General features: G+C 37.6%; 1 protein-coding gene across 2 annotated transcripts in view; it reads right to left on the reverse strand.

The window, feature by feature from the left end:
• ZNF654 (zinc finger protein 654) overlaps positions 1 to 15,193 on the reverse strand; it is a 36,083-nt gene that overhangs the window by 3,682 nt on the left and 17,208 nt on the right. For both annotated transcript variants that reach the window (XM_040583038.1, XM_040583039.1), the window contains exons 4-8: positions 14,249 to 14,384; positions 10,007 to 10,209; positions 9,103 to 9,242; positions 4,178 to 4,319; positions 178 to 2,494 (exon numbers count right to left, since the gene is read on the reverse strand). In XM_040583038.1, the coding sequence (XP_040438972.1) occupies positions 178 to 2,494; positions 4,178 to 4,319; positions 9,103 to 9,242; positions 10,007 to 10,209; positions 14,249 to 14,384 (2,938 nt within the window). The remainder of the gene's footprint in view (positions 1 to 177; positions 2,495 to 4,177; positions 4,320 to 9,102; positions 9,243 to 10,006; positions 10,210 to 14,248; positions 14,385 to 15,193) is intronic.

The raw sequence follows: 15,193 nt of genomic DNA on the forward strand, positions 1-15,193 counted from the left end.
TTGAACTTCCAATTTAGCACAGTACTGTGACTGAAGCGTCTAAGTTCTAGCACACTACAATCGCTTAGAAGTCGTTTCTGCCTTTAGCTATTCCGTCTGGTTGCCTGTTTTCAAAGACCGTTTTCTGGTTGGTATTTACCTCCAAACAAACCAACCCAGAAGGACTGTAAGACTTACTTTCATCATCTGAATCGAATCCAAAGAGCGTCTGACACTTCTTTTGTGCAAGGTGAGCCTCAAGTGCTTCTGAATTACAGTAGATGGTCAAGCAGTTGCCACATCTAAATCTTTCTGTTGATTTGCTACAAAATTTATCTTGTTCAGAATAAGCATCTACTTCATCATCCAAAATTTTTCTACGTTTTGGCATGCTAATGTATCGTTCATCAAGATAACTTGGAGGCAATGGTCTAACGTATGGTTTTGTTAAGATGACACCATATGAAGTATTCTCTGTTGTTTGATTTGGTTTAGAAGGTGGCTGCGAGGCAGCAGCATTATTTTGTGGTATATCATGACAATTCTGTAAAACTGGTAACACTGACCCATTTTCTGTCCTTGTTTCATCTGCCACTCTGTCCAAAGGTATTTCTGATGACTTAGATGACGTCTGATCTAGGTCACTGTGCCCATTGACCAGTTGGTCACTAGCAACATTACAGTTTTCAGAATTTGGCTGTAACACAGGTGTCTTTTGGTCTATTAAACTTAAAACTGTAGCACTACCCTCAGATGAGCTTTCATTTCCATTGTGAATTGCATTATTGGCTTTTTTCTCAACACTTTGAATATATGTCTTTGGTTCTGTAGAATCTTTCCTTGACTTCCAAGTTGGAATTGGTAAATCTACGGTTTCTTTTTCATTAACAGATTCATCATCATCTTGGTAACTACAAACTTCTGAAGGATCATCTGAAGAATCCTTTTCACTTGCGTCTTCTGAACATTCTGGTGTTTTACTTAAATAATGCTGAGCCTCGTGCTCATACAGCAAAGGGAGCTCCTCAAACAGCTCACAGCACTCTGCAAAATTGCACTGAGCTTTAAAAACACTATGACTTTTTGTATGTTCCGCAAGCTCAGTTGACAGCTTAAATCTCTGATTACAATTAAAGTGTAAACAAAAGTAAACATTTGGATACACATGTCTCTTCAGGTGGTCTATAAAATGCTGGGAATCAGCAAATTTTCTCTGGCAGAACCGGCATTTTCCTTTATTCCATTTCATTATATGCTGCTGCACCTTCAAATCAGTTGGATGAGATTTTCTTGCATGTTTATTGAGGAATCTTATCTTTTTAAACACTCTAGCACAACCATTAGCAGGGCACTTAAAGCTTCCTTCCTCATCCAGAGCGTCAATATCTTTTTGAGAGCAAAAAGCTCCGTTCACTTTATGCAGAGTAGGTGACTCTTTATTGGAGCTCTCATCATCTTCAGGCAAACTTTCCGTACTTAAAGCATCAGGAACATTATTAAAACAGCTGTCGCTACTATTTTCAGTAGCGTCATCCTGGTCACTCAGATGGTTTTCCACAGCCTCAAATACCTGTTCTGCATTCTCCTCCTCCACTTGGACCACTTGGTCAGCACCCGGAGCTACTACAGTCTCTGGTTCGTTATCTTTGGAACCATCAGAATTTCCATTTTCAAGAGACGGAGAAACATCAGAACATTCTGCTTCATTAGGAGCAGGAGCCTGCTGACCAGCCTCAAGAACTGCAGCCAGATGTTGCCTTTCTATCTTTCTGACATGATTCTTTAAGTGCTTAAGCATAAGTCCTTTTTGCCTGAACTTTCTGGTGCAAAGTACACAGGAAAAACTGCCCTTTTTTTGGTGAGCTTGTGCATGTTTCACAATGTGACCAGCAAGAAATTCCTTGTTGCATATCACACAGCGGTGCCTTGGGACATTTTGATCTAACATTTCAGATGCCTCAAGAGCTTCATGGTTCTTTTTGCCATTACCTTTGGACTGGGCTTCAGAGAGGTCTTCAGGGTCAAGCTCCCCGTTGCTGACATCTGTTAAACAGACACGTTCCTCACTCAGAGCCCTATACTCCGTTATCTTCTCTGTATTTGCAGTAGCGTTTTCCAGTGTGCTTTCACTTAAGCCAACAAAGGCTTTATCCCCCAATAATGCTAAACAATTCTGCTTGATCATCAAGAAATTCCAAAACTCGGGATCAAAAAACAAACCTTTTTTCAAAATTGGAAGCAATTCAAAACGTACACGGTTTTGAACAGAGCTAGTGCACTCATTGTATTCTTCATCTGCACATTTATATAAATGTTCAACAGTGTAGTAAGATTCCAAGGTGCGCTCAAGAAAAAAGATTGAAAGAGCACAAATTCTGAGGATCTCTAGGTCATTTGGCAGAAAATGAGCAATTGCTTTATAAATAAGACTCTTCATGTTGGGATCTTCACGGAGGTCCAACTGTAGAGCACATCCACATATCTCAACACATATCTGAAGACCATCTTCACCAACCTGCAGAGAGGAAACAACAGTGTACATAATTATAGAGTATGCACATTGATATTTTCCTTATGGGCTTACAGAAGTCTAGAGCTTGAATATAACAATTAATAAAAAATATCTAACCCACAGAAAAACAAAAAAGAACTACTATAAACAATGCCCAAACATCAACATCCCATGCATTTATATTCATCAACTTGCAAAACAAGTCAGGAATTCAGGAAGCATCCTGCTAGTAAACTTCACCTGAAGGCACATTTTAAAATAATGCTCAAACAAGACTATGAAATGCAGATACAAAAATGCTCAAAAACAACATCTCATTTGCACTAAGAGCTACACAGCCGCTGTCAACAAAGCTTCAGATACTTTCACCGTGTGCAGTTCTACAGTTAAAGATTACTAATTATTTGCAGATATAAAACAAGACTCCAGCAAATCATATCCGATCTAGCAGTTATGTTCTGCCTGCCTCTTCATTATCGAGGCTGTCTCGCACTTTAACTGGACAGCTGCTCTTTATTTTGTCCCTGTTCCAACTCATTCAACGTGCACTGCACAAAAATACAAGTTATAAAACACTGCCCTCAATTTTGAACGATGACCACCAGGAAAACCCTAACAACCCATGGCCTGAAGGGCCTGACTTCTCAAAATTGACAAACTATCTTTCCAATGAGCAGAAATCCAATTCCACACTTTAGGCTGGGGGGCGCTGCCATGAAAATGTAATTTGGAGGGATGATCAGAAACATACTGCCCAACAGGCAGCAGATGAAAGACTTTCAGAAAGTTTAGAAAAAATTAATGCCTACCCATATTTAAATGTGCATAAACAAATACATACAGTGCTCCCCATGTAGTGGGTTATTAAAAAATACAATCCTTCAGACATAAATACAAATAAAAGTTATTCATGTCGCAAGTATTTTAGAATACATACTGACATTAAAATCTTGAACAGCAGCAACCTTGTTGCATTTAGAATTGTACAGCAGCACCCATGACAAAATAATTTACCATTCATTTAGGGCACAGAATATGAGAGCGCTCTGTTCAGTCAGGTCAATGATAATAACCAACGTTTGTTCGGAAAAAACATGCACTCCTGTGCGCAAAGCATTGCACATGGCGTCTTTTGCAGATATTTGTACGGGACACTGGAAGACTAACATCTGAAGCGTGAAACACAATGTACTTTTCTGAAGCAAGATTACGCCTTCTATCTTAGTCTCACTTTTCCTTTATGTTACGTGAAGCACTTCAGATCTGATGAGAACTGGTGAAAAACTTAACAGGGTGAAAGGTGATACAACGGCATTACACAAGTCCTATTTCCTTAAGGAGTCAGGCTAAAGGAAAGCAATCGTCTGATCTTTTATGTTTACTCCATGTATTTCCCCATTTATATAAAGGATTACATTCCTCAAACTTACTGCAGACAGAAAAACTCAGAATTCAGTAAAAAAAAAAAGCCACCAAATCTTCCGAATACACAGCAGATCAAGAGCAATCATAATGTTGAAGCACATTCTGGAACATGACAAAATTTTTAAGAAAATACTGTGTCCTTTCCTACGCCCTCTTAACTTTCCACAAAAAGCACTCATTGCATAATATAAACATCACTTTGCTTGACTTTAACTAGTTACAAAAAGAATGGGAGATGGGGTAAAAAGAAACAAAACTTACTTCATCCTTAATGACCTTCATGAAAGGGAAAATTACTCTGACATTTGTAGCAATTCTTAAAAGCTGGTAGCACTGGTCGACAAACACTTGTTTTGATGGGTTAGATTTAAGCTGCAGTTTACTCCAAATGAAGATCAGGTCCCTATAAGTACAGAACAAAATATTTCAATTAGATAAAGTTTAAGAACTCTATCACCAAGCATGATGCATTACTAAGAACAACTATTTGCATATCCTGTAACTAAAATCATATTTGAGGGCGTACTATCAATCTAATTAACACCACAGCTGTACACAATGTGCACAATGGAAAGTGCAACTTAATTACTTCATTAAAGCATTCAGGGTATCTCCTATCGCTGAGGCAATTAAATATTCAACAAAATATTAATGTATTCAGCTTAGTATCAGGGAACTGCATAAAATCAGATGCTACAGCATCAAGCCCTTAACGCTACAGGCACTAAGCGTCAGGCTGAACAGCGAGCTCTGTGTGCTCTTGGGATTAAGTTACTTTCACTGCAAGGATGAGGAGTCCTTCAGGAAAAGAAGTGTTAGAATGTGGAAAATGGGAGCGCTGTAGAAAGCTAGCTTCTGCTGCGGTCCACTGACAGGAAATACTGATGTTGTCCAGTTACACATATTACAACACAATTTCTCTTTACTGCCGTCATCACTGGTCTTTCTAGCCAATGGCAGTTACATGAAACTATCAGGCTCTACAGCTATTCATACAGCCCTGTGATCTTCAGTCAAACAATATTTTTGCCTGCAACACAGAAACATAAGAATAGGTTGCTAGACATCTGCGGCAGAGCTCCCACACAGGTCATGTGTTTGGTATATAAAATCTAGCTGAGATTTACAGACTGTTCTATGCACTTTAAGAGACTCAGAAAGGCAAGTGGACTTAGAAAATTTGCCCAGCACTAAGATTTTTAACACAAGAGTAGATACAGTTAGGATTAGGCAGAAATCCCACCGCAACGTTACAATGCAAACAGGGGACCAATCCACTTCCATTTTCTGAAGGAAGACACTGCTTTTATTCCACCAGCCTCCTCCCTCAGAAAACACAAACCCACTTACTGACAAAATATTTGGCTGTTCATCCAGAGTCTCTAGTCTGTGCCAGATACAAGTCAGACAAACCTTTTGAGATTAGGCTTGTCTAGTGAGGTCAGTGCCTGCACGAAGGAAAGTGACAAAACACAGACTTCCCTTTTAAATTTAGGACAGCTCTACAATTCTGCTTGACATTTTGAGAGCTAGACAAGAAAGCTGGATTGTTTTCTTTCATTCAGAACCCCAAAAAACTGAAGTCAAAAGAACGACCTAGCCTACATGGGGAAAAACTCTAAAAAGGGAGTCCTATAAGCAGCTCTACCCACAAAAAAAAAAAAAAAAAAAAAAAGTGTCTTACAGGTTTTCTAAAGATACAAGCTGTTCATCTCTGCCTTGACCAGGCTGGAAACCTGTGTTACTGAAGCCTTTGCAAACTTCTTGTACAAGTTTGAAACTAGTGTCTTCGTGCACCAAACCATTCATAAAAATTCAGTGTAAGTCTCAACCTGAAGTACAAAAAAACCTAAACACTTTTGCTGTTAAATGTTACCAGAATTAAATAATACAGCTTCTGCTTGGCTTTGCCTCATAGCATTTCAGAACAAGCCATTTCAACGCCAATCCCAAAGAATCTGAGAAAACTTGAATTATTCTTCTGAGAGATCAGTGGTTAAAGTGGCTTGCCGTGTGTTCAGACAGGTGTGACGGCTGGCACAAGGAAAGAGCTGAAAAAGGAATGCAGAAAACTGAAAGCAGGAAGAACAGCTCCATGGGTGAAGAGCAAGTTGTTAAATCAGTTCAACCACCACTTGACTAGACCCTGATGTGAAATAGTATTTTAGTCATATTTCTCCATGCAGACACGGAGGTTTCTCCTTCTCATTTTGATAATCATTAAGGATTAAAGCATTCTTGAAGAGATTATTGGACACTACTTCAACCACTTAAACGCTCTGGATACTAACTTTAAAGCTGAAGTCAGCAGCACTTGGGGTATTCCTGTGCCACTGACCACAATGCAGATGAAAAATCTGAGATAATACAGGCAGGGGTAGTTTTACATTTGCTTGATTATTCTGGCATAGTAGTATAGTACTTAGTGACATTTACTTCTTGGGTAGTCTAACAGTTCACACTGAGGCCTGTGTCAAAACTCTTGTGGACACGGGCTAGGGCAATTTAAATTATTCCTGTGAGATCACAGAGCTCTGGTACCTCCTCTTTACCAGAGGCAACCAGGTATTCCAGCCTGTTAGCGCTCTGCAAAGTACCGAAACCGTTGTGTGCCTCCAGGAGAAACAAGAAAGTGGTGAAGCCACCCTACCTTAGCTAGACCTAAACCTTTGCTATTGTTTGATAAGTAGAAAGTCTGTCTTTCCCTGGGTATAAATACCACACTTTACCAGTGTTATCCAATTCACAAAAATTACCTAAAGATGAAAGACTGATGGAACATGTGGGAAAAACTCGGACTTCCTGAACATACTGCACAGAAACCACCTGAAAACAGCCAAAAGAGCATTTAAAAATTGCCTGACAGAGAGGGCAAGCCATTCTGCCACGCCTGTTCCACAAAAATCTTGGCCATCTTCCTGAAGAGACATCACTTTTTGATACTAGAAAGTAATTAATCACATTATTATGGACTGATCTCTTACAAATACCTTGCCACAAATATTTCTAGTAAGATGAAGCACAGCTTGCTTTGTGATTAATTTGTCAGTGGGCTTTCACTTCAGAAGAATAACTCAGATTATCTGAATCCAGAATTTATTCTTAACATCAATGAAAGCAGTAAGAGTTTTGTGACAGAGCTGCTTAAAGTTCAGCTTCCTCTGAGATAATGAAAGCTAATGGCTTCAACTTCAAGATTTCATATAGGTCGCTCCACATGAAGCAGTAGCAAGTATCTGCTATTTACAGCTTTCTAATCTACTTTGACATCTTATCTTTGCTAGTAGTCCTTGCTGCTAGGTCCCTGCTAGATCTGCAAGGTCCTCAATTCCAAACCAGGCAAGATGATTTATACTGTGCTGAAAAAATTATAAATCTTCTCTAGGGAAAAATACATGTCTTGGATTAATTTAACCTGGCTCCTACTTCAGAAATTTGAATTACAGTATAGTCATGCCTTCACAAGATTTGTTCCAGTTTATATTATCTATTAAGCGTTATGCAGAATTTTCTTGTTGGGTACACAATTGTTAAGGCTCAGCATCTGTAAAGAATGAAACAGCTGTTGTAGTAGCTGCACAGGCATAACTGCTCTGAACGGTTTCAAAGATCCTCAAATTCTACATTCTGAACATAGGATTAAGATACTAAGAGATGCCAAAACTGTTTCCTTGCTGAATAGGTATCAAACAGTACTTTAGCACGTTCTGGAATTTTATTTTTGATATTCACTTTGCCAGAACATAAGGACAGACATCTTGTTTTGAACAGCAATTTTAAAAATGGATGATGCAAAACCTAATTATCAGCTGGGTAAGAACAAAGTTAACATGTTACTACAGCGGAAGATATAAAAAGTAGGTTTAATTCCAGTATTTAAAATGCATTTCTTAGAAGACTAGATTCCCAAAACACAAAGCACTAACTGTGTCACTAAGACGTGTAGGCTACATCTGCAAATTTCTTACTTGCTAGGAAGTCGGGAGATGCAGCACTGGGGCAGAAATCAGCAAAGTCTGACTCCATGCCGAAGTTGATGCCTGGCCTCACACAACTATGTACCTTTTCGGTTAACTGCTTCATCTCTCCTATGGGGACAGTCACATTCACCTTTTTCTGGACAGACTGAATGAAAAATGCCACTAGGTATTGCCAACACATTGCATTCTAAATGCCTCTCATAATCATAATACCAAAGGTTTTGATTCAAAGCAACCAATTACTCATCCAACAGTTAAGGAAAAAAATTATTAACAAACCAAACGTTATCACTCTGACCTTCATTACTTCCTCAAGAAAAAAACCAGAAAGGCATTGGGAGACATTACTTTTCAGTTCCCTGAAATCCGGGAACATAGAAATCCTATAATAGGTTCTAAACTCCATTTAGTTAGTTACACAAAATAATAATTTTATCTCTACTGATTGAAAGAATAAAAATCCTCACTGACTCAATCTTTTTGCTTCTACTACATAATCAAACAAATAAATCAGGCACACTTTATCAAGAAACACAGATGTTACTTAGGTACAGAAATTATACAGAAAGGCTAAACAGAAGGATCACCTTTCTTAGCCATCTTTCAGCTCTCAGAATGATGAAAGTTTTTTTAACAACACTTTAGAAAATGCTTCTTAGCCATAAAAAATATCAAGATGATTTAGCCTGTATGACAATATTCTTACTTAAATGTTTTCTAGAGGACCACCATTTATATTTTGGCTCCGCTGATGAAGTAAAAGCTTCCATAACAGCACATTTTCAGAACCACATATTCTCTTTCTAGATACACTGGTGACACACTACAGTTTGGTTACTGTAAGGACTTATCTAAATAGCAGGACAGCAAAATATCTGCCAGAGCCTACAGACCGCATATTGTTACACATTGCTAATAACAAATGCCATATTTCTACATATTTACAGCCTCAAACATGTAAAGGCTCTCCCTTCTGTTACTCTGAAACAGTTGAGTGTTACGTAGTATGTAGGCTACCGCTCTACATGATTGTGTGTAAAAAGGCAAACAGGCATAACAGATGTACTAGGAATGTTTAAAAATCACATTAGAATGTTTTTATTTGGTATTTTAAACTTGAGCTACATCTCAAACTTAGCTGAGTTTCATTTTGGCAATAAGCATTTATTATCTGCTAAGCTGCTTCACCAGAAATAAAGTATTTACCATATACAATACATGTCCCCATTTTGAAGCTGTGGGACTAGGAACGATTCACACAGCTGTAAGGCTAAGGTAGTCTTCCCTTCTTTTTCAGTGTTGCAGATGATCTCAATTCCACTCTTGCAATCAGTCCTCAACAAGTGCTATACAATTAAAATAAAATCAATTTAGATAAATTTGCTAACATGAAATAAAAACCTATCAGACCTTGTATATTAAAGAAGCTATCGAAAACCTCCAGAATCGCTATTAACATCGGATTTCTTTGGAACAGCTTTTGTGTAGGCGTGTAAACTGAGATTTTTGGAGATATTTAGAGCTCTTTCATATTTCTTAGAGTAATGACAGAGTATTGTCTGAGAAATTAAAAGATTACACAAAAGCACTTTTTTGCATGATGGCAGCTTGTTCTAAAACAAGGTTAAGAAAAGCAGTTACCTAGTAAGTGCTATCAGTGGAAAAGTAGGGCCACATTCAGCTACTGTGTTATTTTACATACCGGGGCATCATTAAAAAAAAAGACTTCACAGCTTACAAAACTATATAATGTACATAACAAGGGACTGACATCAATTAGGCTCAAATGCTTTTTCTAAATTAATAGTCAATAATAATATAGTCAATACATGGAAGTTACAAAATATTAATTACTCAACTTATTTAGGGAATGTATCTACAAGTAAACTTGACCAAAAAATTGCATTTAGGTCAAGCAGATTTGTAGGCACTTAACATTTAACTTTCAAGAGCTTAAGCCAGCACTAAGTTAAGCAACACCGGTGTAGCTGCCTGATTTTATGACATTTTGTTCTACAAAAACAGAGTTCCATATGTTCCTCTTGACAACTTGTATACAGTAAGTATAATGCACCACTTCATTAAGAAAATGTATACTGACAAACAATACCTCCTGGAATAGCTGATCTTCTAATGGTGACATATAAAGACAGGTGAAAAGAGCTTGATGGAAATACAGATCTTTACTGATATCTGGATGATTTATGCAAGATTTGATAAGAGCCATTGCCTCAGGGATGCGTTCACAGGCAATAAGGTATCTGGCACGTAGTTCAAAGAACAGTGGATTTTCAGAGCTTAAATATTTGTTAACTGTACAGAAAAGAAAGATTTAAAGGCAATTAGAATATGAAGTCCAAACAACAAATATTTAAATGTAATGTTGTTTTTAATAGTGCAATGTCAACAAATAATATATAAAAAAAGGCTCTGCTAAAGAAGCTATCAAATGTTAAATTAAATACCATCAAGAATCTGTCTTTCTGCTTGGGAACAGAAATTGTTATTTCTCTTACACCAGTAATCTACTTCAGTATTTTGTTTCTAACAGATGAACACAAGATGCTGCAAAGGGTTAGTATAACATACACTATATAGAAGCAGACACATTTTTAAGACAGAAAATTCCCTCAGCACTGGAAACTGGGTGATTGTCAGAAGTATAAGATTGACATCACTTCCAATGCTAAAATTATAAATATTTAAACAACTCAGGATACTCATTACCCATTAAAATGGAGAAGCTTGGAATGGTGAAAAAGTTATCTGCAATTCACATGCTGTTGCTTTAAGTAGTTTTCAACACCTTGACTTTGCCTGGAGAAGTGGAAAATACACTTTTTCTTCCTCTAAAAGTGTTACTGGGCACAATTCTAACATCTAAATCCCTGAATACCTTTGAATTCTAGCCCGACATTTCTGGAAATCTGTTTTTCAGATCTAAAAGTTAATCTTAAAGCTAACATTTGAATGAAATAATTACTTAACATTTGAGTATTTTGACTATCTCAGTTGAAACTAGGAAATTACAAAATACATAGAAGACAACTTTAGATTTCCATTATAAAAGTTCATATACATTCTAGTATCTCTTATGGCTAAAACTTAAAATATCACTCCAGGCTACAAAATATAATAACGCTGCTTTTTTTGAAAACTGTTTGCACCTTGTCAAGTAAATGCACGCCCCAGGCTGTTAAGAGCATGGTAACATTTATGTCAAGTACTGGACAATATGGCCTGACCTTCCTCTTATACTCTCAACAGCTACCTTAAGAGAAACAGTTAAGATCCCACAATTTCTAGTGCATACCCTGTAGTACTGTACAGTGTTTCATATTTAAAAAAAAATGTAAAAAAAGATATTATCAATTTAAAGACAATGAAGGCTGTAAGTGAGCATAGGAAGTTTATACCTTAGAAGGAACCTGCATTAAGAATGTCACAAGCAAAAGTGACATCTAACAAGGTTAAAAAAAAAAATATAAGTGGTTACTGGAAACCACAATCTGAACAGCCATGAGAATTTTTTTTTCCCAAAAAATAAAAAAGATTACTTGTATAACAACCTTTCAGTTAAACCTTTCTTTTTTTTTAAAAAAAAAACCCAAAAAAAAAGCAATGCTTTGTTTGAAACACACTCTTTATGTTCAGGAACAGGATTTCTCCAGCACCTTTATTTTTTGGCAAGCTAATGGTATTACATGCTAATGAACACTTAAGGAATAATATTCAAGGTGATACAAGGTTTTAGATAAGATTTGTTAATAGATTTACCATAAGGTCCACCATACAGAGAAAATCTCATTCCCCCTAACCGTTAGCACTTCAAAGTACAAAAGTAGAGAAGTTGGCTTAAAGAAAAGCCAGTGTCTAACAGCGGCCATTAACTGCAAGAAAAAGTGATTGTACAGAAAAAAATCCTTAAAGCCAAGTAAGGGCCTCTCCTTTTTTCAATTAGCATACTTCAGACAACAAGCCCCATCATCGGTTTCACATGCAAACATTACCCAACAGATGACTAAATATTCACATGGACAAATCAGGCCAGAAATGCTGCACATCTAACAACTGGCTGTGGTAACCTTTTCCCTCAAAGGAGGGAACACAGCAGTCCACAATCCAGGTTGTTAGATCATTCCCACTTTCTACCTGCGTGTGGAACTCTTAGGTCAGAATGCCCCTCTGCTCCATAAATGAGAATCCCACCTCTGACAGCACAGTCTCCCAGGGATGGGGATCTCCTACGCCCTCCAATATGTTTTTAAACAGACTGTAAGTTCCAGTTACACCACTGGCAGGACTGTGCTCCCTCCCTGTAGTGGAATGCCCTCTACCCAAGGCAGCATTTATAGCTCTTCTAACCCCTCAAGACAACTGCTAAGTATAGTAACGTTTAGCCAAGTCATAATACATTAAAAACAGCTTGGGGAAAACATCTATTCTTGTCCAGGCAACATGTGTGGGGCTTTGCTTTACAGCAATAGATGCCAAACATCAGCTTAGAAACTAATTAACTGCTTACATCTGAGTGTACCTCTGCCTACAATATCCTCTTCGAGATGTTCACAGCCGGCTGCCTTATTCTCCCTAATCTATTCGAAGTTTATTGCTCCCGTTTCAAACGTGCTATTTTTCTTTACAGCCAAAGACCGCCTCCCTGTCCAGCCATCTCAAAATAGAATGCAACACCTCAGAGTACACTACCATTCAAGTAAGGACAGACACAGAGAGGTTTGTCTTGGCCTAAGCTTCTCCGTGTAATTAACGAATCCAAGACAGGATTATGTAGTTCACACAGCACATATTTATCAAACTGACTTTCGCAAGTAATGGTTGGTGATTCAGCAGTAATAGGCAGTTTTCCTCATTTAAAATAGTGATCCCCGAGGGAACTATATGGCCAAGTTTCAAAACGTACACCAAATACTGCTAGCCTATAAAGCAGCACAGGAAGTTTGTTTCATGTTAAGACTTCAGAAGAGTCAGAATTTAGAGGAAGTGAGACAAGAAAGAGCTTCCAAAAGATAATATATAAAATAAAATGTTTGTCATCACAGATGAGATATGCCAAGGGGTTGTGTGGGGATATCAGAAGATAAAAGGATGAAAGATACCTCAGCAGAGGGCAAGGAGATGTGGCCTGCAACAACAGGAAACAGAAGCATCATCTAGTGACAACAGGCAATCTCCTTCCTACTCCGCCAGGTTAGTACCAAGTAAAAATCCTCAAACCATTACCTAACGTAGAGGCTTCATGATGATCAAAGGGAATTACTAAAGCAAAGGACTAAACTATTCTTTTCTGGAGAGATGGAGATTGAGACCTGACTTCAAATCTTAACCACCAAGACTTTTAGAGTTCTTCATGCATTGCAGAAAAAAACAAGGATAATCTCCATTTTCATTTTTCTTTTTCTGTTCGACTAGAAGTTTATCGGATATAATAAAAATCATGGGTAAACCATGTTGCTCAAGTAATTGCTTCACAAGAGACAAAACCCAACAAAGACTACCCACTTAAGCCCATTAATTTGCTATCAGAATACTTTCTCTAGTTAAGGAGGCAGCTCACTGAGCTGTTCAGACTTTATAGTCCTCTTCCTCTACAGAATGATCATCTCGTCATAAAGACAGTAATGAATTTGAACCATGCATTATGCCACAGTAACTGGAGAAGAACTAGTATTTTCTACCACTATCAAATAGAAACAACTTTTAAGAGGTCCTCTGTGAACACTGCTAGCAAATACGTTGCTTAAGATGTAGTAGAAGACTTTACTCTAGATTAGCAATATTTCTCCTTATGGACTTCCATTAACATTCTAGTAATTTGTTTCCACATGCTGTATCTTTCTCCTGCTCCCAACTCTAGGAATTACCTAAACAGAAAGCAGCTATCAGGTGTAGTCACAGGCACCATTCTAAACAGAACCAAGAAAAGCCACAAGCTCAAGTATTTACAATTTAAAAGAAAATGAGTCAGAGTACCATGAGACAGATACATCAGGTCCTCCCCTGATCGTATTATTTCAGTTGTCTAACTGAAGTCAAGTCACTCTCCATGCTTTTTCAAGGACTGAACACCTAGTTTTGGTCAATTCCTTTTACAAGTGACTTGCTCAGTAGCCTCCTCAATCTGATCTCTGCACTATAAAAGTAGACTTATATTACCAGCAAAAAGGTGTAGTTTTCTTTCAAATAATAAAAAAAAAGGAACCAGTACATTTCACTACGGAAAAATAGTTAAATTGTGTGCAATGCCAGCTGACAACACTTGACCCTCATATCAAAAAAGCATTAAACACATTTTTCAGTACACTAAAAAAATTAACGTGGTAAATATAAATACCTAATTCCTGTGACACAGGTTTTGCTTTAAGAATTGCTTGTAATACTGGATCCTCCCATGGTCCACCATCTCGGATGATTCGAGTCACTAGTTCCAGGTTCAAATTCCTGTATCTATTTAGAAGATTCTGACATTCCTACACATAAAAAGAAAAACAATTAGGAAGAAGAAAACAATGTTGTCTAAAAATAAAGTTGGGCCACCTGAAAGATATGAACCAAGAAAACCCATGCACATTTAAGTACCACCTCAGACAATTCAAGCTACAGTCTTCTATTGCCTAGGCCTACACAGAGCCCTAAAGCAACACCTAATATTCTCTAAAAACAGTAATACAGAACTGTGGAAGCCAGGATGCTCACGTCTTCCAAAGGCGTGCAGCAAGAGCCTGTCATTTGCATAACGATGCAAAACCATCTTTCCTTAAATTATAGATACTACTGGGGATACGCTTTGGGAGAAATCTTCGCCTTGCACCAGTCTGCACAGATTTAGACATGTTGATGCTGGATTTCAGTGATGGTGTCTGAATTCCATAAGGGAAAAGCTGAATTAAGCCATGTGAGTCACCAGTCCTCAAGCAACCATTTTTCTCCGAATCTCTACATAAATTACACTTGTTTAAAATAATCTGGAATGCTTTAGCCACCCATAACTTTCACATATGCCAAGCTCACCCCTGCCCCATGCCTTGTTGTTTGCTGGTAACAGTGTAGACGTTAATGTTAATCAACAGTAGAATTTTAATCACGAGGAAAAGGTATCCAATTTTGAAATTTAAAAAATGCAGCTGAAGAATGGTCTATGCATATACAATTAACTTCTTAACATACGCTTTTTTGCTCTAAGTTCTTTTAGGTTCAATTTTTTTCTTTTATATTCAGATGAGTATGTTTGATGGTAAAGAATGGTTAAGTAACTGAAAGAATGGTTTTCGCTACCAGT

This window comes from Falco naumanni, chromosome 2, assembly GCF_017639655.2.
Source record: "Falco naumanni isolate bFalNau1 chromosome 2, bFalNau1.pat, whole genome shotgun sequence".
NCBI classification, from domain to species: Eukaryota; Metazoa; Chordata; class Aves; order Falconiformes; family Falconidae; genus Falco; species Falco naumanni.